Below are 23,457 nucleotides of genomic sequence, written 5' to 3'. Positions count from 1 at the left end.
AGAAATAGCGATAACAAACTTCAATTGTCAAAATTCAAGATGACTGCCTGTCGGCCATGTTGTTTTCCGATTGGTCTCAAAATGCAATATGCAAAACGAGGCACCAAGGGGAACCTATATATAAAATTTGAGAAAGATCCTTTTAGTACTTTCTCAGAAAAAGCGATAACAAACTTCAATTGTCAAAATCCAAGATGGCTGCCTGTCGGCCATGTTGTTTTCCGATTGGTCTCAAAATGCAATATACATAACTAAGCACCAAGGGGAACCTACATATGAAATTTAAGAAAGATCCCTTCCGTACTTTCTCAGAAATAGCGATAACACACTTCAATTGTCAAAATCCAAGAAGGCTGCCTGTCGGCCATGTTGTTTTCCGATTGGTATCAAAATGCAATATGCATAACTAGCCACCAAGGGGAACCTACATATGAAATTTGAGAAAGATCCCTTCAGTACTTTCTGAGAAATAGCGATAACAAACTTCAATTATCAAAATCCAAGTCAAAATTTCCATATTTTGGTGAAATAGTGTACTGTGGTGTAACAATGTTGTAAAACATCTTTTATTAGGTGTCACACTTGGTGACCATGCCCTTCCAAATAGATTTTTCTAAGATTAATTTCGCATATACAGTACTTACCTTGATAGACTGGATGACCTAGCCTTTTGTTTACCTTGACTACTTTGTCACATTGGATGACCTTGCTCTTAATTCACCTTGACTACCTTGTGATACTGAATGACCTTCCCTTTTACTAACCCGGATTACCTTCACATACTGGATGACCTCTAATTTTATTTACCTTGACTACTTTGTCTCACTGGATGACCTTGACCTTTATTTATCTTGACAACCTTATCACACCTTGATGACATTGGTTTTTACTTACCTTCACTATCTTGTCACACTGTGTGCCCTTTCCTGCCCCAGGTCCCCCAAGGACAAAAACCACGTTGTATTTAGCTGCATCAGTCATGATTTGCAAGCCTCCTGTCAAGGATTTTTTTCCAGATGTAGTGACGGAACTTTGGGGCACAATGGCGGAAGATTGAATTAAAAATCTTGATTTTTGCTGGATGATCTTTCGGAATGATCTGGAGAAAAATACATAGTTTTCTTTCATACGCTTTGCATTTGTAACAGAAACGCAATTAGTGTACCTCAACCAGAGATAAAATTCAGGACCCTCAGCTAGCCAATCAGCTTCTGCAAATGATCATGTTACAGTTAAATGGAGTTCACTTAGTGCAAAGCCAAGGAGGTGACCATATCACTGAATGAAGACTAGAGGAGATATATTAACACAGTAAACTATTTAAGAATACTGTATGGCTGATGCTTGAGTCCACTTTTACTCAAAACCCAACAAGACAACAACTGATATCCCTCATGTTCACCTCAGAACACCACACCTATCAAGGTTTAAACTTTGGGTGCGGAACGGCAACAAAGGTAATAGGAAAGTAATAAATATGTTATTGTGCCGGCCTCCACTGAGGAATGAACCCTCTGCTTGTTAGGTAAAGCATCATTTTGATGCTTAATACCTATCAAACTATAGTTAATTTCCTCCTTAGTGTGAAGTTAGCTGCTACATAACGCTGTATCACTATGTACACTATGTTTAATAGCGGACATAATTTTATCTAAAAATACAATTAGTGTGAATTTGCATGATGGTAATTCCAGTGTGAAAGATCAATTATTTCACACTATATATTACACTTAATAAGATAATTGGACAGTTTACAGAGTAACAAGCCCAGTGTGTATACAGGATGTTGTGTATTGTAGACATGTCCATATTTAGTAACATCACTAAAAATAACTCAAATATTGTCAATCAGTGAGTGCGAGGAACCAGTGTATTGGTATTCATGCATCCAGGTTGGAGAAAAAGGAGGTGATGATAGTGACCAATCAGACAAGATAGAATGTAGGTTGGAGGAACAGGAGGTGACCAATCAGACAAGATAGAATGTAGGTTGGAGGAGCAGGAGGTGACCAATCAGACAAGACAGAATGTAGGTTGGAGGAACAGGAGGTGACCAATCAGACAAGATAGAATGTAGGTTGGAGGAACAGGTGACGATAGTGACCAATCAGACAAGATAGAATGTAGGTTGGAGGAACAGGAGGTGTCGATAGTGACCAATCAGACAAGATAGAATGTAGGTTGGAGGAACAGGAGGTGTCGATAGTGACCAATCAGACAAGATAGAATGTAGGTTGGAGGAACAGGAGGTGACCAATCAGACAAGATAGAATGTAGGTTGGAGGAACAGGAGTGACCAATCAGACAAGATAGAATGTAGGTTGGAGGAGCAGGAGGTGACCAATCAGACAAGACAGAATGTAGGTTGGAGGAACAGGAGTGACCAATCAGACAAGATAGAATGTAGGTTGGAGGAACAGGAGGTGCCGATAGTGACCAATCAGACAAGATAGAATGTAGGTTGGAGGAGCAGGAGTGACCAATCAGACAAGACAGAATGTAGGTTGGAGGAGCAGGAGGTGACGATAATGATCAATCAGACAAGATAGAATGTAGGTTGGAGGAACAGGAGGTGACGATAGTGACCAATTAGACAAGATAGAATGTAGGTTGGAGGAACAGGAGGTGACGATAATGATCAATCAGACAAGATAGAATGTAGGTTGGAGGAGCAGGAGTGACCAATCAGACAAGACAGAATGTAGGTTGGAGGAGCAGGAGGTGATATATAGGGACATACAAGATAGAGTTAGGTGCAGGAAGGAGTCAATGTAAACCAATCAAAGAGGAGAATGTATGAGTATACAGTTGAAGTCAGCTGAAAGACTGTAGTATGAAATACCAAGGCTGATATAAAAATGATATATATCTTATATCATATATGTAACCCCCCCATATATTTCATAATATCCCTCATTACTTCTTGATGACTATCATATATATGTATCCTCTCTGATAATTCATAATATAATTCAACCCACACAACAAATTTGAATAAACAAAATTAAAAGGAGATTATAGCAGCATGAATAATTTATCTAGTAATGTTCTCAACAAAGTCGAACTAGAGATTATAGCAAAGGTATTAAACTTTTGTCCGATACCAAATATACCAGAGATTTTTTTCTTTTACGGATACGAAAATATATATGTTTAATCGTAGGGTACGTCTCAGACATCATTTCTGAAAAAATACCTAATCCATTAAGGAAACCATCAGGTTGGACACCAGCTACAGGTAAAAATGCTGCATTAGATACTTTCTTAAATATCATCATAGAAAAAGCAATTGAGCATAAGGCAGTTATACAAGATACAAACATAATCTTACAGAGAAAAATTTGCCCAAATGGTATTATATATGTAAATCTATGGCATCAAATAAAGTATTAATTAGCAGCGCTACTAAAGAATCACATAAAATTAAAGAGAACATCACTTGTTAATGTTATATACCTTATAACATGTAGGGTATGCAGCATACAATATGTACAACAAATGTCAAATATGATTTTACGCAGCAGGGTCATAATGTTAATGATGTCCAAGATATCGGCATACTAACTAACATGTATAACATTTACTGTCAATTGAGACAACAGGAGCCTTGGATTCTTATTCTATGGAAATGGCACACAGGCCTGAATATGATATCATAAAGGCAGACACAAATGGTATACAAAGAAGAAACCCAAAGAAAACCATAAGAATACCTTGCATCATGTAGTTTACGAAAACTGAAGATGCATGTTGATATGACACATGGACATATTAAGACTGGGTATAAGTGTAGAATTTGTAAGAGATCTTTAAGAAGAGAAACAGATTACAGGAGACACAGGAGAAAAGTTAAGGCCTGTTCTAGAAGAAACTATGGATATGCTGAGAAAGGATTTAGAATTGATTGGTGGATCTAGTAGCACAGCATCAAGACCAAATTCTTCGGAATGTGATCATGAGAGAGGATCGCAGAATGTGGACTAAAAAATAAAAAGCTGCTAGTCAGAATCTAAAGGTCTTTGACATTATGCTTAGATGAACAGCTAGGGGCACCTGTTCTGATGGAAAAAGAATGAGAGTGTTGCAGATGTTTGTTTGAAAAATGGTGTCCCATGTTAATCAGGAAGTAGCTTCTTGACCCTTGTGGAGGGACATATATCCATATATATATCAAATCATTTGCAATGAACCCCTGTTATCTATGTGAGATATATCATATCAAAGTTTTTAACTTGTGTCTCATCCCTACATGTATATTATGAAAATATTTGTACAAATAAGATGTGCTTAAATCAAATCAAATACATGGGTGACTCAGTAGCAGTTATCGTTAATGCACTAATAGTTGTCAGTGCTGTCATGCGTGAGCTTCAGACTACTCTCCCCTGACGGCATGATGTCTGTTTGTCTGACATATGACACCAACATTTTCACTAGCCAAGGCTTCTTTTTTACGCTACACTCCACGATCCCTTGGCAGATATAGTTGTCTTTAAACTGTTGCACCCTGGAGTCCCAGGGCATCCATTCAAATCGCATTTTACATATAGGCTTGGTTTCGCAGTAAACAACAATTGCGGCACCCAGTAAACAGAACTACCTTGTAATTGATCACATATCTTATCAAAATGACACAAGCCTCCACGTGTGTTTGTAAACATCCCAGATGAAGTACATCGGTAAAGCTTGTTTTAATTGGTCGAAAATTTCATGCGTAAAGGGTGGTAATTTTGAATCTCTGCTAGAGGGCCAAAACTGACAACTATATCTGCCAAGGGTTCGTGGAGTGTAACGTAATCAGAAACCTTGGCTACCGAAGATGCCCCACTGATGGCACATTGGTTTTCCTCCTATGGGTATAACAAAACGATATTGTTCCCTTAGCATCATCGTAATAAAAGCTCTACAGAGCTTATGTTGCTTGTTAACCATATAAACTACGATAGATGAAGGTTATCATTTTTTTACTGCAGAGACAAGTGGCATGGGTTGGCAACATTTTGATGTATTATACAAATTTTAACAATATGTATAAGATTTTTAATCCGGTGACAAACACTCACAATAATATGTAACTAAAATATGAGAGATCATTTTCATACGGTTCATTTCTAAACTAAATGAAATTTTCAATAAAATCTATACATATCAATAAAGGCCGAATTGTCTCTATTACAAAAAGGAGGACGAACTGACTTTTTACAATTGTATACCCGGGGGCGAAATATCTCAATAATTGACCGAGTTGACGGGTTCAAAAATCTCGAATCACGACAGGTAAATTTGCCTTAATCATGCTGACAGTTGATCATTTGAAATATAGAAATATTGCCCATACTGAATAAAGTTTCAATCAATAGTTAACATACCAAGAACCCACTGAAAAAGCGTGTCGACGTGTTCCTGCTACACTACTGTAACGTACCTACCGGCCACAACAACCGGAAGTGATTATTTTTACATGCGCAGTGAATTAAAATTTTGAGTACGAAGCGCCAATGTTTTCCTACAGAAGGTAAGTGAACTGTGGTGTTTTAAACATTTTTTTTAATGAAAAATGATGATCGCAGATACTTTTAGCCACAACAAGTGCTTCTCTGCCCAGCATTTTCAACGGGATGACTATGGAAGCCTAAAACATTAGAATTCCATACACGTGAATATTCTTGCTACAACGGCTTTAGAATAAGCCGACTTCCGGTTGTAAACAAACATCTTTTTAGAGAGATTATAGAAAAAATATTGCTTTATTTCGATTAACTCCTTATCTAGTGCAAAAATTAGAGTATGCTTAATGTTATTAATAGTTTTGTTCACATACAAAGTTTATCTGAACTTGTTTCTTGAAATATTCTCGAGTTCGCGGATGACTGTAAACATGCCGGGGCGTGTTTAAGATGTGCCTTGAACAAGTGTGTATTAGCCTAGTGCGTTGCATTTTTAGAGAGACCGAGGCAAGCGGCAAGAAAAACGATGAGGGTTTAATTCATTGAGCCGTGTGATAAGTCGCAACTGTTAATATATATTTGCCAGTGGAAATGGGATTTTATACCGGCGTATTGTGTGTGATTTACATTTCAAATAACTTGAAACATGCAAAACGTTAACTATTCCGTTGCTTGTTACAATATGTACTCTGTCATAAGGTATGTATTTTTCATTTTGGAATGTCATTGTTTGAGGATTTTTAACTTAATCTTAACTTTCAATATGATTCTAATCATTTGTATCCACATATATATGCCAAATTAATGAAATTATAGTTTATATTTACACTGATAATCAGCGAAAGATTATTTGTTGCTGTTGATCATGTTCAAGTAAATTTTATTTGACACTTTTAACAAAATACATGATTTTAATATAATTATTTCTGAGAACCAAACTGGTGGTGCAAGTGAAATAAGGAATTAGTAGTAATGAAAAATACCATGCCTGTGTGAGACTATAGTGACCTCTACATCTAGCTGGCATCCTAGTGCTAGACTTAATGGAAAATTCCTGCTAGACTGAGCTAGAAAGATGACCTTCACTTACACTGTCCACTTTTACATGTATCCCTCAATCACAAAGTCTGCTCTTCACCCCTGAAGACAACGACAACCCAGGTTTAATTATGTCAATTAAATAAAAGCAACAGTTCTTCAGCTTAGCTCCAAGAAAGATTGATTCTCAATCTCCTATAGATAACATATGGAGTTGTCATCATCGACAATGCCAATTCATGGCTCCTAGATGTTATGTCTTGGTAGCCAAATAGGCCACCTGGTAAAAATATCCACTTCTGACATTCTGAGCCCAGATATAATGTAGAGCTAGTGTACATAGGAAGATATACAGCTCTTGAAAATAGATTTGATGAATGATTAACAAGTAATCTGCCATTTTCCTGGAAGATAACAATGAAGTAAAAATAACTATGACTGTCATCTAAAAAACCTGAGTTTAAATAAATGTATCCACTATTCATGGTTTTCAGTTGCCCAACCTTAGAATAAGCCATGGTCATTTTTGTTTACAACAGATAAAAATATGTTTCTCCACACAATATCATGAAATAAAAATTGCATTGATGGCATAAATACCTTGTAAGTTATATCATATGTATAAGTTTTTGAACATCATAATTTTTTTTACTAATACATGTATTATATAATTTCAGATCTAATTTTCAATGGCAATGCCAGGGGAGGTGAAAAACCTACCCAACAACTTTCAGATGCATCCACATGTTCACTTTGAATCATCACCCGTATCCTCCGTAGAATTGAATCGGAATGGAGAAATACAAAGACAGAAGAAAAGGTACAACTAGAATCGTAAACAATTACATAATCAGATTTATACATTTGTTGTGGTCTAACTTAATACATACCGACAGCTTTCTTATAATGGTGCTCCAGAACTGTAGAGCAAGTTGTCAAGTGTTGGTAATCCAAAGTATCAGAATATAATAATTATCATGTATAGAGAAAAAAAGTTAGTTTAGTACCTAGCAAGCAAAAAAAAAATTATATACGGTATATATATTTCTGTTTTCTGTTTAACTTTTGCAAATAACCTTAAGCTGCTAGCTTTTGAGATGAGGATACATTCAAACAGCTTGCTGTTGGGATTTGAAAATTTAGTCAATATCAACATCATTTTGGAAATGCCAGCTTCAGTTGCTTTTATATTGCCTACATGAGAATATCTATATAAGTTAAAAAGTAAATTTAATTGAATTGTGATTTTTGAAGTCTTGTAATTGATCCTTTACTAGGTACATATATATATATATACTTGATTTCTTTTCAGCTCTTCAGATGAAAATCAAATGTTAAAGTTCCCAAATACTCGGGGAATTCTTTGGGATCACAAATGTATAGACACTCCAGTACAGCTGCACATATCCTATTACAGGTAAGATAAAAATCTGTTTCCTGGTAATCATTCATGCTGTGTGGTAAAACTAATTCCTATAACATGTTAGAATAATGTCATTCTTTTGATCATATCTGTGAAAACACAAGATTGTACCATGCAGTACAGTATATACCAGTATTTTCTCATGTTTATAATTTTAATTCTGATGTAACAAGTAGTCTGAACTTTTCCTCGCAGGAAACCCAAGTTATGTGTACTGGAGCGTGTAATTCGTTTTGCTCAGCGCCATTTACAGAGCACGGGACAGCAGGAATGTTCATGTGCCCTAGTAGGCTCACTCTCCATTGATGAAGGTATGATATATCCCTAGTAATATTTAATTGTATATGGTGGCGTTTTACACCTTATGATATATCCCTAGTAATATTTGATTGTATATGGTGGTGTCTTACGCCTTATTGTTATCAATGACTCAATGTTTTAATGCTACATTTCTAAATACATGATGAATTTCCTTTAAATAGAATTATTTAGTTTCCAACTCAAACAGTTTTTAATATCATTTTTGTTTTATTGAAGATGGGGAAGGTGTCAAGTTTACTCTGGACCGATTTGACCCTGGTGGCGGGTTGACATCTAGTGTTGGTGCCTTGACATCTGGGGATATGGCTGTACCATTACAGGTTAGTTCAGCTAGTGTTCTAGTCATTATCTAAAATCTGACTCTGGGTAAGTGTTATTTCATAGAATAGAATAATTTTCTTGCAACTTTTGCCTTGCATTAGATATTTTGTCCATAGTTGTAATCCATTTGATAGCAGAAGCCAAAGTAATAGGCAATGAATGTTGATGAAGTGGAATGACAGTGTAAGTAGTTATATTCTAGTTATAAATTTGAAAAAAAAAGTAAACATTTATGTCTTTACTTACTCAAAAACATGCAATGAAAGCATTATAATTATTAATTTAAATGAAGATGATTTTAACTAGTTTTAAGTTTCGGTAGTTAGTTCTGCATTAAGAATTACTTTCTGGTTTGTTTGTTTTAAATCTGTAGCTTATTGATAGTCTATTGTACATAAAATAATTTGTGTAGATTAATTAAAATGTCATATGTAATAGTATCCTGAATTATATAGTTTTAAACCAGGGTTCCAGGTAAGTGTTCTCCAATACTGAACCAGTCTCTCCTGGTGACCACAATTAATGAACTAGTACTACATGTAGTACCTACTAGTAATGAGGCAGTAGAATTGTATCCAGGTGAGTGACCTCAGGTATAAAACAGCAGAGATTTATACCTGTACAAGTTAAGGTGTGTGACAATTGTCAGATCTACTAACCCATATGTACCATAAGTGTACTATTTATATACCAGGTAGTAGTGTCTTAACAGATGTTTATTAATCGATTTATTATATGGCATTTGGCTTTGTTCACAGATTATGGGCAACACTAAGAAAGAGAGGGAGAGCTCAATAGATGATTATCTCATGGGATTAAAGGTAAGCTGTTCTATACCTCTGTAGGTCCGACAATACAGACCCCAGATTATGATGCAATGCTAATCTTTGGGATTAACCAAGAATCTCATTGTAGCATAAGACAAAATAAGGATTTACAACCAAATGCATGTTTGTGTATCATACATGTTGATATATCGCAATTTGATTACTTTCTCAATAATAATTTCCTTGAATTACAAGTCAGTTTAAAATCCAAATAATCAACATCATTTAGTCCCATTTTGATAATTTTCTTTTATTTGGCTATCTTGAATTTGGACAGAAGGAAAAAGTGTATTTGCATGAAGCTTTTTGCAAATGCTATAAGTTACTTGTTAAATTTAATTTGGAAATTGAAGAAAAAATAATCCTTAATATCATCATTTAACTTCGTTTTTTCACTGTTTTTCATAGGTTTATTCATTCTATCTTTAATGTTATGGTATATACAGCAACTTATACACATTTTAATGTCATCCACAGACATCTGGATAGTTTTTTTTTTTTAAGCTAATAAGTTAATTGTGCATGTATCTTAGGCAAAAAGCATTGACAATCAGTTTGCCATTGACTGTCACATCAACATACCTGGAATTGAGACTGAAAAGCATATGTTCCTGTCAACAGGCATGCAGAAAATTTAAAATGTGGCCTATGTCGAAATTCAATGGAGATAAAAAATAATATTGTTGTGAATTAAACATAATTCTGTTACAAAATTTTTCTTTTTTAGTTTTAAAATCAAATTATAAGGATAGAACTAGATAATAAATGAAGTGCTTTCTTTAAAGAAACGACTTTCTATGTGATTGATAGACCAATCCATTATCTAGCTCTAGTGGCCATCTTGGATTGTAGTTCCAAAAGTTATTTCTTCTTAAAGTTTGGTATCAGCCAATATTTGTTTGATTGTTGTAGGTGCTAAAACAGAGATGTTGCGCAAAGGAGCCACTGGATGTAGGCAGTTTTCTGTTGGTGAAAGGCTGGTGTAACTTCTTCTCCACTGGAGACAAGAGTGTACACCATCTGGAGTTTGACATCATCACTATGGGTACTGAGTTGAAAGCTGTGCCCATCACCCCTGTACCTATAGTGCCAACTGCTTTGTCCAAAAACCTGTCGGGGCCAATGAGTCTGAGTCACCTTCAGGGGGAACCTAAAACAGGGTAAGCATTTCCACTGTATTTAAGATTTTATGGTGTTTGCTACATATAGTTCTTCCTTTTAAAAGTTTGAGCTGGCAGGATATTTTTTGTGTGTGTGTTTTTTGTTTGTTTTGTAAATTGATACAATGTCAACCAAATTTGGTAAGAAGCATTCCTATGTGGCTTGGATTCTAATTTATACAAATGATAGGACTGACCCCCATTGTTTTGAGTCTGGGCTTTGTTTCTATTAACAAATTGAAAATAAACATTATTTTGATGTTAAGTCAAAACAACCAGGTCAGTGATTTAGGCCCTCTGGGCCTTTGTTGACTTCCATACAACTGTAGATAAATTGTTATATGTGTCCTGTTAGTGTCTCACCTGGAAGTTCCAACTACACTGTAGAAATTTTTGAAATTATTGATGAAGTTAGATGAACTTGTTTTATATATAGACTAATGTCTTATCAATCTAATTAGAATAGACTTGTAATTTCTGCTCCTCTATGATACACTGCAATACAAGATCTAACAATACCCTGTAGGAGGTCATCTCAGCATGACCTTTGATCTCAGCCAATCAGCAGTACATGAAATAATGACTTGTAGTTACTAGTAGTTCTCAGAAAAGAGGTAGAAACCATTGAATACACTGTTTACTTACTGATTATAGATGGTCACTGTCATATATGTGCATTATCTGTCTGGAATTTAGAATGATTTATGAGCATCAAACACACAAAAAAATAACTTTCCGTTTTGTTTAAATTGTATCACTTTCTTCATAATCACCAACATGCTGCGCAGGTGACACATCCACTTCTATGGAATTCTTGTATGATGTACATATGACACTTTCATGTATGTTATTGACATGTGACTCTGTCAAAATTAATTGAAAAAAAATACATCAAACATATTTACAATAACGAAATATTGAAAAGCCATAGGTTAATACATACATGTTTGATTTGTAGTTATCTAACAATGGACCATACAAGAAAAGTGCTACTAGTGTTGGAGTCTGACCCCAAAGTCTTCAGTCTGCCTCTTGTTGGAATGTAAGTGTCGCTACATATGTATCCAAAATCCTAATTTACCTCTTGTTGGAATATTGTTTCTTGTTTTCTTTCATTGTGAATTCATACCAAATGTTGATGCATTACAGAGTCTGTGTAAAAAGGGTTAAAACAAGATAAGAAACGCCTGGTACTATTGGGGCTTTGTCCTTTGGTTAATTTCAAATTTGTATGGAGATATTTCAGAATGAGAAAATACAATCATGTTCTATATTATCACTTCATTTATTTGTATCATATATCAATACAAAGACCAATATCCTGGCACTTTGCCAGAAGTTGTGAGAACTTGGCAGTATACATATTGTGTGTTGTTTACAGATGGGTGAGCGGCGTGCCGTTTGTGTATAGTCCCTTTGTGTGGGCAGCATGTCTACGCTACATTCACAACTCCAGTATCACAGACAGGTAATCTTAATGTAGTAGAGCCCTCATATGTACCTCATAACTGATTAATATTCATTTATCTTTTCATTAAATATCATAAAAGTAATTATTCCTACTGTCGTTAATGTTTTCCAGGGTGACCTGTTACCAATAATATATTCTGTTTCAAGCTTCATTGTATATATGTCAAAGCCTTTGTCTCTGCCTTCACTGATTTTTTCACAATCTATAATAACCATACTTCTCCATGCTTATAAAGTTTCTGTGTTACATTGTCAGTGTGTATTAAATTGTTAATGTTTGTTTTTGTTTCAGTGTGTTCCTTTTGGTTTCAGTGTTGTCAGTATTAATTGTATGTTCCAATTTTGGTTTCAGTGTTGTCAGTATTAAGTAGTGTGTTCCTTTTGGTTTCAGTGTTGCCAGTATTAAGTTGTGTGTTCCAATTTTGGTTTCAGTGTTGTCAGTATTAAGTAGTGTGTTCCTTTTGGTTTCAGTGTTGTCAGTATTAAGTAGTGTGTTCCTTTTGGTTTCAGTGTTGTCAGTATTAAGTTGTGTTCCTTTTGGTTTCAGTGTTGTCAGTATTAAGTTGTGTGTTCCATTTGGTTTCAGTGTTGTCAGTATTAAGTAGTGTGTTCCTTTTGGTTTCAGTGTTGTCAGTATTAAGTTGTGTTTGGTTTCAGTGTTGTCAGTATTAAGTTGTGTTTGGTTTCAGTGTTGTCAGTATTAAGTTGTGTTCCTTTTGGTTTCAGTGTTGTCAGTATTAAGTTGTGTTCCTTTTGGTTTCAGTGTTGTCAGTATTAAGTAGTGTGTTCCTTTTGGTTTCAGTGTTGTCAGTATTAAGTTGTGTTCCTTTTGGTTTCAGTGTTGTCAGTATTAAGTTGTGTTACTTTTGGTTTCAGTGTTGTCAGTATTAAGTTGTGTTCCTTTTGGTTTCAGTGTTGTCAGTATGAAGTAGTGTGTTCCTTTTGGTTTCAGTGTTGTCAGTATTAAGTAGTGTGTTCCTTTTGGTTTCAGTGTTGTCAGTATTAAGTTGTGTGTTCCTTTTGGTTTCAGTGTTGTCAGTATTAAGTTGTGTGTTCCTTTTGGTTTCAGTGTTGTCAGTATTAAGTTGTGTTCCTTTTGGTTTCAGTGTTGTCAGTATTAAGTTGTGTTCCTTTTGGTTTCAGTGTTGTCAGTATGAAGTAGTGTGTTCCTTTTGGTTTCAGTGTTGTCAGTATTAAGTAGTGTGTTCCTTTTGGTTTCAGTGTTGTCAGTATTAAGTTGTGTGTTCCTTTTGGTTTCAGTGTTGTCAGTATTAAGTTGTGTGTTCCTTTTGGTTTCAGTGTTGTCAGTATTAAGTTGTGTGTTCCTTTTGGTTTCAGTGTTGTCAGTATTAAGTTGTGTGTTCCTTTGGTTTCAGTGTTGTCAGTATTAAGTTGTGTTTGGTTTCAGTGTTGTCAGTATTAAGTTGTATGTTCCTTTTGGTTTCAGTGTTGTCAGTATTAAGATGCTGATGTTACCTTATCAGTATCTGTAATCTTACATTGTGTCTAACCTTTTGAAATCTGTACCAACCTGTTGCTGTGCTGTATATGACCTTTTTGTTGACCTTGACCTTGCTCTGTGATTTTTCTGACGTCTGTGTGGACTTGCTGTTGTGTTATGATCTTACTTCTGTCAGATGTTTTGGCCCCAATATGCCATTACTGCTCTTGTGTCACCTGTCTGTGATTTACATATTAAACAATATGTTTCAGGATATGTTCCCCTCCAGAGCCCTTCCTCCTAGTCCTCTACAGCCCTGTCCACTCTAAGCCAGAGTTTTACGAACTCAGTACTATGTCAGGGACATCCAAGATGGAATTTGACCTCCTCACAGGATACGAAGTTGTCAGTATATCTAAAGTAAGTCAGAATACCTACTGCAGATCCAACACACTACTAGCAAACAGCTTACATCCTCCAAAATCTGCCCTGGCTGTAAAACTGCAACTAGATACTATTTATTAAAATTGAATTGTTTTGAATTAAAGTCTTCACTAGTATTCAAATAACTAAAAATTGGTCTACAATTTACATTGAATTTACTGGATAATATATATAGTGTTACCACTGGATACAAATGAAAGATATAGTATACCAACATTTTAAACTATCTCATACATGTAATAAAAACTACATTATATTAATTTTTCATGCTGTTATTAAATTTATTCTATGATACTGTACATTTTATATTAATGAATGAATATGGAATTTTGCTTTCAGTCCAATGATCCAAATGCTACTTTTGATGTGGACTTAAATACTGTAAAAAATGGCCATAAAAGGGAATTGTTTGATGGTGCTCTTCATCAGTTCACTGAAAGGTAAAAATACTAAACTGAGCTTAGTAGAATGTATTGCCTTCTGGTCTTTTGAATGTTGATCAACTAGTTTGGTAACAACACTGGATAAATATGGAATATTTTATGTATAATATTGCTATAAAGAAGTTTGAATAGTTCATATTATATTCCTTATTACAAGAAAAGCTTAGATTTAAGTAATATTTTAAAATCTTCATTGCCTGTAACAAAAATATACTTTTGTTACTCTATTCTGATTATGAAACTAAAATGTCAGCTTAGTCATTTTTTATTTATTTTTTTACAGTTCTTCCAGTGGTGAACTTACCCAGAAGCCAGCTCCTACTAGTGATGAAATAACACCAAGGAATATTCCTGCTCCTCACAAATCAAAAGTAAATTGTTGTCATTTTAAAGTTTTCTGCCTACCCTCCTATTCTGTTTTCCATGCTCCTGTCCTGGTATTGGTTACTCTTTGCTCTTTACTTCACTTTAACTTGATTTCCATCAAAATGAGGACAGAGACTCTAGTTGACCCCTTCAATATTTTCCTTGATATTATGAACAGGAGAATGTAATGACTCCAGAATGAGAGCTGGAGTTAGACGTAATTTTATATGGCAAATTGTATCACATCCATCACTATGTAAGATCATGGCAACAAAGTTTATTCACAGATATCTTGCTTTTGTTACTGTTTAATCTGAAACAGTTTACTTGTTTAATGTATTTCAGGATTAAACTGGATAATAAATTTGTCTATAGATGCATACTTGATACTAAAGTTTACTCTGAATAAAGCCAGAACTCTGGTTTAATATCAGTCTGTACATTGAGAGATTTAAGTATATTAATCAAAATCTAAAAAGAAGAAAATATCATTGTTATTTGCTTTTCCAATGGTAACACATGTCTTGGTTAGTTAGTATTTGGTAAGATGGCAACAAATAATAAAGCTGTAAGTGTAATAAACAAACATAACAGCAGAATGCAAATTAAATTCTATCATTCTTTACTGACACAGTAGAATAATCATGGATACTGATTCCATTTCTCCTTGCCACAGTTACCTGCGATGATGCCTATGGTGCCAGAAGTGTCCCTGTTGTTTGGTGAAGATGGACAGTCAGGTATCTTTGCTGATGGAGGACCCAAGAGATTGGCAATTAACCAGGGGCGCCCACAGGGCATTAATAACATCAAAGATTTTAACCCCCAGCGCCCTCTGACCAACATACCTGGTCAGCCTGGTATGCCTGCTTACTCACAGCAGCCACCGCATTACTCTGCGCACAGCAGTCAGCAGCCACAGAGGAGGATGCCACTTCACAGCCACAGTGCCCCAGAGCTGAACCAGCTCTACCATCAACAAAGTCGTCAGCCTCGTCCTCACTCTACCACAGGCACACAGGGCCCACCTGTCAGCAGAGGCACAGGCACACAGGGCCCACCTGTCAGCAGGGTTGGTATTCACAACTACATGGGTAATATGGCCTTGTCTGAAGAAGATAACCAGGTACCAGGTGGTCAGCCATTGTACCACCAGAACACCACGCATCGGGGTATGTCACAGCTGAATGGATTGCAAGGACAGACAATGACCAATGGCTATGACACACCCAGTGGTCGTCCTTTTCCTGTCTCTCAAGGATTGCCAGGTCAGTTTCAGCAGCATAGCCAACAAGTCAGCACTAACAGTAGCAGCATGCCTCATCCAAAACAGGTGCCATATGTTGATCACAACACTCAGCAGCAGCAGGGAAGCTCTTTTCCAAGAACAATTGATGCCATGTCTCAGCATCCACACATACAAAACATGTCAGGTCAAGTGCCAAGGTCTGTTCAGCCCCCTGTTCCTGTACAGCCACAACCCAGAATGTCTTATCCAGACCCGAGGGTGGGACAGAATGTTCCTTTCACAGGCCCCGCAGGACCAAGTAGAATGCACCAACCTTACAGCCAGCAGCCTAGAGGCAGTCAGCCACAGTCAGCATTTGTTCACCACCAGCACATTCCAGCCTCTCATGGGCAGGTTTATCCAACCTCCAATGAGCAGATATATCCAATGTCATCCACTAATGGGCAGATATATCCTACATCTTCCTCCAATGGGCAGATAAATCCAACATCATCATCCAATGGGCAGGTTTATCTGGCATCCAATGGGCAGATATATCCAACATCATCTACCAATGGGCAGATATATCCAACATCATCTACCAATGGGCAGATATATCCAACATCATCTACCAATGGACAGATATATCCAACATCATCCACCAATGGGCAGATATATCCAGAATCTGTTCCCTCATCCAATGGTCATGTGTATTCCAATGCACCCAATATAGGCTTAGTTTCTAAGGAGCAAATGACAGCTTCACATTCCAAAGGACAAATGTTTGCCACCCCTCAAGTATCCGGTGGGGTAGTTCAATCAATGCAGGGAAAGTCTTCACAGTTTACACCAGTATCTGGTGGACAAATAACCCAAAAACAGGACCAGAGAAGATCTACAACAGAAGGTGACAGCAGCAAGTCTAGTGATGACAGTGGTCTTAGCTTCACCCCAGAGAAAGGGAACAATGTCAAATGTGGTGCATCTCCCCCTGATGGGCCAAAGGAATCTAGTATGCCACAGGCTTTAGGGGGATCAGATATCAACTGGAACCAAGTTCCAAAAGAGGTTTATCAGCTGCTTCTTCAGCAGGACGCTCAGCTCAAACAGTTACAGACTCAGATACAAATGCTCATGCACAGTCAGAGTGCATCCACACAGTGTACAACCATGACAGACTTGCCACCCTCCATCAACTCATCGGACACTCGGGACAGTTTAGTAGGTCCTATGACTGAGGAGAGTAAACAAAAGAACAACATGTGTTCAGTGGGGGTCAACACTACCATGCAGTGTCCGCGGAGTAAACAATCTGTGATGCTTCAGACCAGCCCCCAAAAGGCTCGACCACAACTACAGCATCAAGTATCCTTGCCCCACAGTCAGTCCTCCAGTGATGGGCCTCATCCATACAGCCAGCACACAAGTCACCACTCAAGTGAGGAGTCCCAGTGTAGCATGGGTGAACGCAGACAGAGATCATCAGGGAGTAGCTCAGCTCCTAGTGAGGCCTCGGGATGTAGTAATGACCCCCGGACACCTGCAGAAATCCGACACAGGGGGCTGTTGCCCCTCAACAGTACGGAGCGCGAAGAGGAAGTAGATGTTTCCCAGGGTGATCTTTCTCATGTGATGGACAATATGGCTGTCCACAACCAGACAGTTGATAGTGTCCAGTCAGAAATCATTGTTGACCTTCCCAGCTATCAATCCTCTCCTTCCAGGTGAGTTCTGTTTCACATTGTATCCAAATTTATGTCATTTTACAAAAGATATCTATAAAGTTGTGGATTGGAAGATGCTCAGAATTATAAGAGAATTATACCATTATAGACAGAAACAAACTTCCAAACTTTCTATGTTCAAACATGAGGAGGATCTCAGTTATTCTTTAGACTGACTTTATTTTTATCATTCCTTTATATAGATCCATAACATCCAGAGAGACAGAGTCAAATGAGTTCAGTAAAAGTCCACTGTCGGCCAGCATGTGTGGAGGGAACGTTGGGGAGGGGGACTCTGAGGATGAGGAGGATGTGCATGATGACAAGAACACAAAGCAGTACTATGACAGACTTATGGTGAGTGCTTCAGTCGTAGTTGGTTAGGTTATTTACGAAAAATACCAGTGCTTGAGTGTTAACAGCACAGATAGTGTACAAGGAGTTGAATTTACAGAGCTTTGTTTAGAACTCTTGGGACAGTTTGGAACATAAACATCCCTGCTATTTCTGTGATAATGTGTTACCTATAATACCATACATGTTAGACCAATGTTACACCACTTATCCTCAACTTAATATAATACGTACATCAGCAATTATCAACATCAGCATTGTGGGGTGGCACAATGGTTATTACACTTACCTTTCATCTAAGTGGCAGGGGTTTGATTCCCCCATTGGACATGAGAAGGTATTGGGTCACTTGCCCAACCATTTGGGATTTCTTCTACAGTAAGACTACTTATACGCTTCCTTCAAAGTCAACAATCATGATTATTAGAAGTTGATATATTAATTGTTTCTCAATCGTTGTAAAGTGAAGTACCAGCATCAGCTACCAGTGATGTGTGTGGATGGTGTCACTGCATTACTTTGTAATGATGTTCAGAATGACATTCAAAGCTATTGACATCTTTGTGTTAAAATTATGTAGGATAACATCCATAAGATGCTGAACCAGCAGAGCGTGGAGGACATGGACAGTGGTCATGTTGAGATGACCAAGGACACACTACAACAGAGCATCATGTTAGGTCACCATCTCAGCAACATGCAGAGGTAAAGATTGTGTAGTCACTCACTGTGATAAATTAGGCCAACTGTAATGATCAAACAGTATGTTACATGAATGCCTGACCAGAGTACGATCTGTTGGATCACGATGAATATGTATTGCCTATTACACTCCAATAAAGCAGATAATTGTTTGTAATACTCGTCAAGCTAATGTCTCTTTACTGTGGAAAAATAGCACCAGAATTACAATCACAGAATATTCTACTCACAATTTGAATATATATAAGCAATGGAATGGTGATATTTGTAAAATGTATTTGCTGATATCACATATAGTGATTAACTGTTATTGATTATATGTTACAGGTATGATGTTTCTAGTAACCCTGCCGATACAACGTACATCCCAAAGATTAACTACATGTCCATGTTATTTGACTCGGACTCGGACAGCTCCATGGAAATCAATGCCATGGCAATGAAATACCTCAATGATGAGCAGCTCACACAGATGAGTAAAGCTCATTCACAAGCTGCTCACTCGAGGGGAGTGACAAAAGGGTTGAGAGAAAATCAACGACTAGCAATGCTGAAACATGTGCTACAAAACGATAAGGATTCTACCCCAAATGTGACTACCATGGGCATATCTCCAAATGACATGACATTTGCTACAAGGAAATACATGGAGAAACATGGCCTCCTGAGTGAGACTAATAGTGATAGTAGTGAAAACACTCTGATGGACGACACATATCGGTTAAAACTGGACTATAGTACAGCTACCTCAGGGTCTGATACACCCGCTCAGGTCACCCCAGAGGTGCTCCGTCATAGACCTGTCAAGGGCACACCTCAGAATAGGACCCCAAACAGTCACAATGTGTCTGTTAGTCCTTTTGGGCACAAAGAGCAGTTCACAGCTAAAACCAGAAGTCCCCTAATAAATGGACACAATAAAGATTATGGAAGTCCTTGTGTGGAAAAACCAAGAAAGATAGGGACTCCATATTCCAACTTTTCACCAGCCACACCTAAAAGTACACGTGGTGTAGAGCAGTTCTCCTCCCCCCAGCCTCCGACACATGGTGTTCAACAGTTCTCCCCTCATGTGCACACCCCTGTCAGAACCTGTCGTTTAGATAGGTCGTCAGAGAAGGGTCAGGAGGATAATTGTTTGTTGCATGGTCAGACAAGTAACAATGCCACACCCACCCGTCAACATATACATTGTGCTTCAAGTACACGCCCACAGGGCTACGATGACTATAGTAGTCCAATGGGAGACAACCGACGGGTGGTGACTGTGGACAGAGTGCTGAGTCCGATAGCCAGGGAACCATCCCCTCCACCCCAACCAAGGGAGGATGATGACAACATACTAGATATTACACGTCTCAAGACACTTCCAAAGTTACTATAATGTTGATTGTGTATAATCTAACTACCAAAGATTGGAAGGTGAAGGTGGTGCTGATATTAGCCAAAGTGTTTTTTATCTAGTAAATTACGGCAGATATTTTGTATCAGTTTTTAGATAGGCATTAATAAATTAAGCTCCTGTATATTTTATATTGATGATGCAAGGGTAGAATTATTCATTTATTCAATACCTGTAAATCCTGTAGATTGTGATGTTGAAAATATTGTTCTAAAAGTTGAGATGTAGATACTTTGAGATAGATTATTCCAAATAAAATTTGTACTTATATTCATGCACAAAACTACCACAACAATTTGCTACTGTGATACCCTGTACATGTTTTGTAAATATATAAACTACAACTTAGTGTTATGTCCTTGTATCTATTCAAAGGCCATTATTCATAATATTTCAGGCCAATGATACAGCTAAACAATAGAATCACTGTGAATGATCTGACTTACAGATTTTAAAGTCAGTGAAAGTTAAGCTCATCAGTGAATGAAGTCATGCTTGTCTGTGAATGAGAGTCCATATTGTCAGTGGAATGCGAGCCAAGCTTGTCTATGAATGAGAGCCCAGATTGTCAGTGGAATGAGTCTAGCTTATCTATGAATGCCAAATTAAGTGGTGGACTATGTTTTTCACCTTTTTTCTTATTATAAAAGTATAACTATCATGAAAGTTGTATCTAGTGTTGTATGATAATGAGGGTCTGGGGCATGTGTATAAATGTTTGAAAAGCACTTGTTGTGTACAATGATGGCACTGTTAATTGGTGATGTGTAAAATGGATCTGTTTTCAGTCTGTGATATTTTGTGTTTCTGAGATTGTTTATTATGCTTGTTATCAGTCACTAACATCCCATACAATTTTTTTCTTTATGGCTTTCCACGATTTTTTATAGAGTATCAAATAATGTATATTGTAATTAAAGTTTATAAAATTCTAGGAAAATAACTCATTAGTATGAACTCTCCACAGAGGTATTCTGTAATTTCTTGTAATTTATGTTTCAAAAAAAATAATACACAATGTATAACATCTTTTACAATTACCGTAATTCAGTGTCAGACGGAATGCCAAGAAAGATTATCTGATTGCCAAATTCTCTGGTCAGATTATTTTGAACAAAAGCTGTCTGTTTTGGTTGACATTGAAGATGTATCGGTGTAATGGAACATACGTTAACTAGGTTGGTCCCCTTTAGAAATATCCTTTGTGTGTCTTGTATATAGGCTTTGAAGATAAGAATTCTTCAATTTTCACTGTTGTAAGGGAATGATGTACCGGTTTCTGTACTTGGGCAAGTTTTTGCGTAGAATATTTTATTTAGTTTAACATCAAAACGGAAAATATATACTGATGTTACATTCTCTATACAACTTTTTATTTCAAGATAAAAACATCAATTATTTATTAAAAACACAAATACAAAATCATGTTTTGTACCTTTGGTATGCCACATAGTGCTAACTGTAAACAAGTGTGTTTTATTTTGATTGTGTTTGAACTCTGTTAATGTGTTCTTTTCTCAGGGTTACATTAGTGCCAGTGTGTCTGGCATTCTACCATTACACCCGATATATGTACAACTTTTAATTAGAGACAATGTTGAAAGAAATTTACTTCGCTCAAAATTGGTTGTTTCTCAAAATACTCAGAATTCTATCCGTCCCACATTTTTGATGTATCTGTATTATAATTTTGTTCATTTGTTGTCAATGATTTACATGTATGGCTAAGTGGCAGCAAAATACATTGACCATCAAAATATCCTCTATAAAGTTATGTTTATGTTGTCTTTTACAGGTCATTGCCCTTATCTATGATTTGTACATCAAAATCATGCATGGTGTATTAATTTGATAGGGATTTTTTAAAAGAAAAATACAGTTTCAAGATAATAAGAGTGAGATTAATGAAATTTTTAAAGGACAACCTCATGAAAAAATTGCACTGTGTGATTAGTCTTTAAGAGTGAAGTGCAGGGTATATCAGGACTATAGAACTTGCTGTGTACTTAACAGAGTGGTCAGTTAAGAAATGTATAATTCCATTCCATTGTTTTATTTGTCATTCTTTTACGAAACATTACAGTACATGGAACAACTAGGACTCTTAATTTTTCATTGCAAACATCAATAGTTTTGTGGATGAAATCCTCAGATTTAAGATCAGTCAGGTAATTAAATACATGCACTGTATATGCATTTAGTGTAGCAGCTAGTCTAGTGAATTGTATCTATGTATGGTGTATCTTGTACTAGTTAAAAGTATAAACAGAACTTCGGTAGGATAATTTTCAATTAATCAAGATTAATTGAGGAACTGTATCTGCTTTAATGAATATTCTGAAATGCTTTATCAGTTATTAAACTGTGTCACATTTCAACACGAATCTGCTACAGATGGAAGACAGTAAAAATAAGGTAACAAGGAATACCTCTATCTACAAAATGTTATGACATTTGTGTACTTGAAAATATTAACGGCAAATATGACTAAAACTGTTAACGGTTCAAAATATATAACCAACTTCCAGTATGTAATTTATGGAGTATGATGAGGGGTTTTGTTTTGTATTCCTTGAAAGGAAATAACTACCGTAGTAGTATGCAGAATTAGACATGAAATGTAAACAGGTATCCGATTGTCTCACATTTGTCCTGAGAGATTGATACAATATATTAGAGGTAGCTATATATAGGAATAGTTATGCCCACTCATTTAAAAGAAAAATAATACACTTTTAAGCTTCCAAGCAAATGTCACTCGAACCTGCATAATGAGCAGTATTTTGTGTAGTGGTGAACCTATTGCTGTATAATTTCATTCCTAATGAAAATTACATGTACCGGTACATGTAGTACATTTTATCAGTAAACAAATTAGGTATGAAATTAATTGCTTTGCAAGTTATGTACTTTTCGTAAATATTCTTTGACTATGTGTAGATTTCAAAACTATCTGCATAAATCAAAATAGGTAACTCCAATAAATGGAGTGTAATTTATTTTTCATTAATTGAAGCGTGGTAGGATTAAAACACCATCAGGTGTACTTCTACTGTAGAGAAATGATTATTCAGTCAAATATCTTTAGTATCATTTAAGGGATTTTAACTATTAAGAACACACAAAAGTATTCTCCAATTAACTGCAGTTAAGTAGCAGATTTTTTTATTCTAAATCTTCTGGCATATAATTAATAATGATGGTAGAATGTCTAGATATTTGTTTTTTTTTTATCTGTTTTAATATTTTTATGTATTTGTTTAATGCTATTTATTAAATTATGAGTTATTTTTGTAGAAACTGTAAAGAACAAAAATACCTTAAAATAAATTATTTTATAACCTAA

At 36.3% G+C, this 23,457-nt stretch overlaps 2 protein-coding genes across 4 annotated transcripts in view; one reads left to right on the top strand and one right to left on the bottom strand.

The window, feature by feature from the left end:
• LOC117325241 (UMP-CMP kinase-like) overlaps positions 1–5,489 on the bottom strand; it is a 12,582-nt gene extending 7,093 nt beyond the window's left edge. For both annotated transcript variants that reach the window (XR_004532227.1, XM_033881340.1), the window contains exons 1-2: positions 5,370–5,489; positions 895–1,099 (exon numbers count right to left, since the gene is read on the bottom strand). Coding sequence is in view for 1 of the 2 variants with exons in the window: in XM_033881340.1 (XP_033737231.1) it covers positions 895–981 (87 nt within the window). In the remaining variant the exon portion in view is untranslated. The remainder of the gene's footprint in view (positions 1–894; positions 1,100–5,369) is intronic.
• On the top strand, positions 5,469–23,457 carry LOC117325238 (SCL-interrupting locus protein homolog). Of its 2 annotated transcripts, none has more exons than XM_033881335.1 (16): positions 5,469–5,515; positions 7,163–7,305; positions 7,798–7,902; positions 8,104–8,219; positions 8,446–8,549; positions 9,309–9,371; positions 10,290–10,537; positions 11,496–11,579; positions 11,919–12,005; positions 13,721–13,868; positions 14,232–14,332; positions 14,619–14,706; positions 15,378–17,653; positions 17,857–18,010; positions 18,588–18,712; positions 19,037–23,457. In XM_033881335.1, exons 2-16 carry the CDS (start codon positions 7,175–7,177, stop codon positions 20,091–20,093), a joined length of 4,887 nt encoding a protein of 1,628 aa, XP_033737226.1. In that variant the 5' UTR covers positions 5,469–5,515; positions 7,163–7,174; the 3' UTR covers positions 20,094–23,457. The 2 variants fall into 2 exon arrangements, with proteins under 2 accessions (XP_033737226.1, XP_033737227.1); XM_033881336.1 differs by lacking the exon at positions 5,469–5,515 and adding an exon at positions 5,966–6,146.

This window comes from Pecten maximus, chromosome 4 (assembly GCF_902652985.1).
Source record: "Pecten maximus chromosome 4, xPecMax1.1, whole genome shotgun sequence".
NCBI lineage: Eukaryota > Metazoa > Mollusca > Bivalvia > Pectinida > Pectinidae > Pecten > Pecten maximus.
Note: the sequence above shows the minus strand (reverse complement) of the source record. Positions and strands in the feature narration are given on the sequence as shown.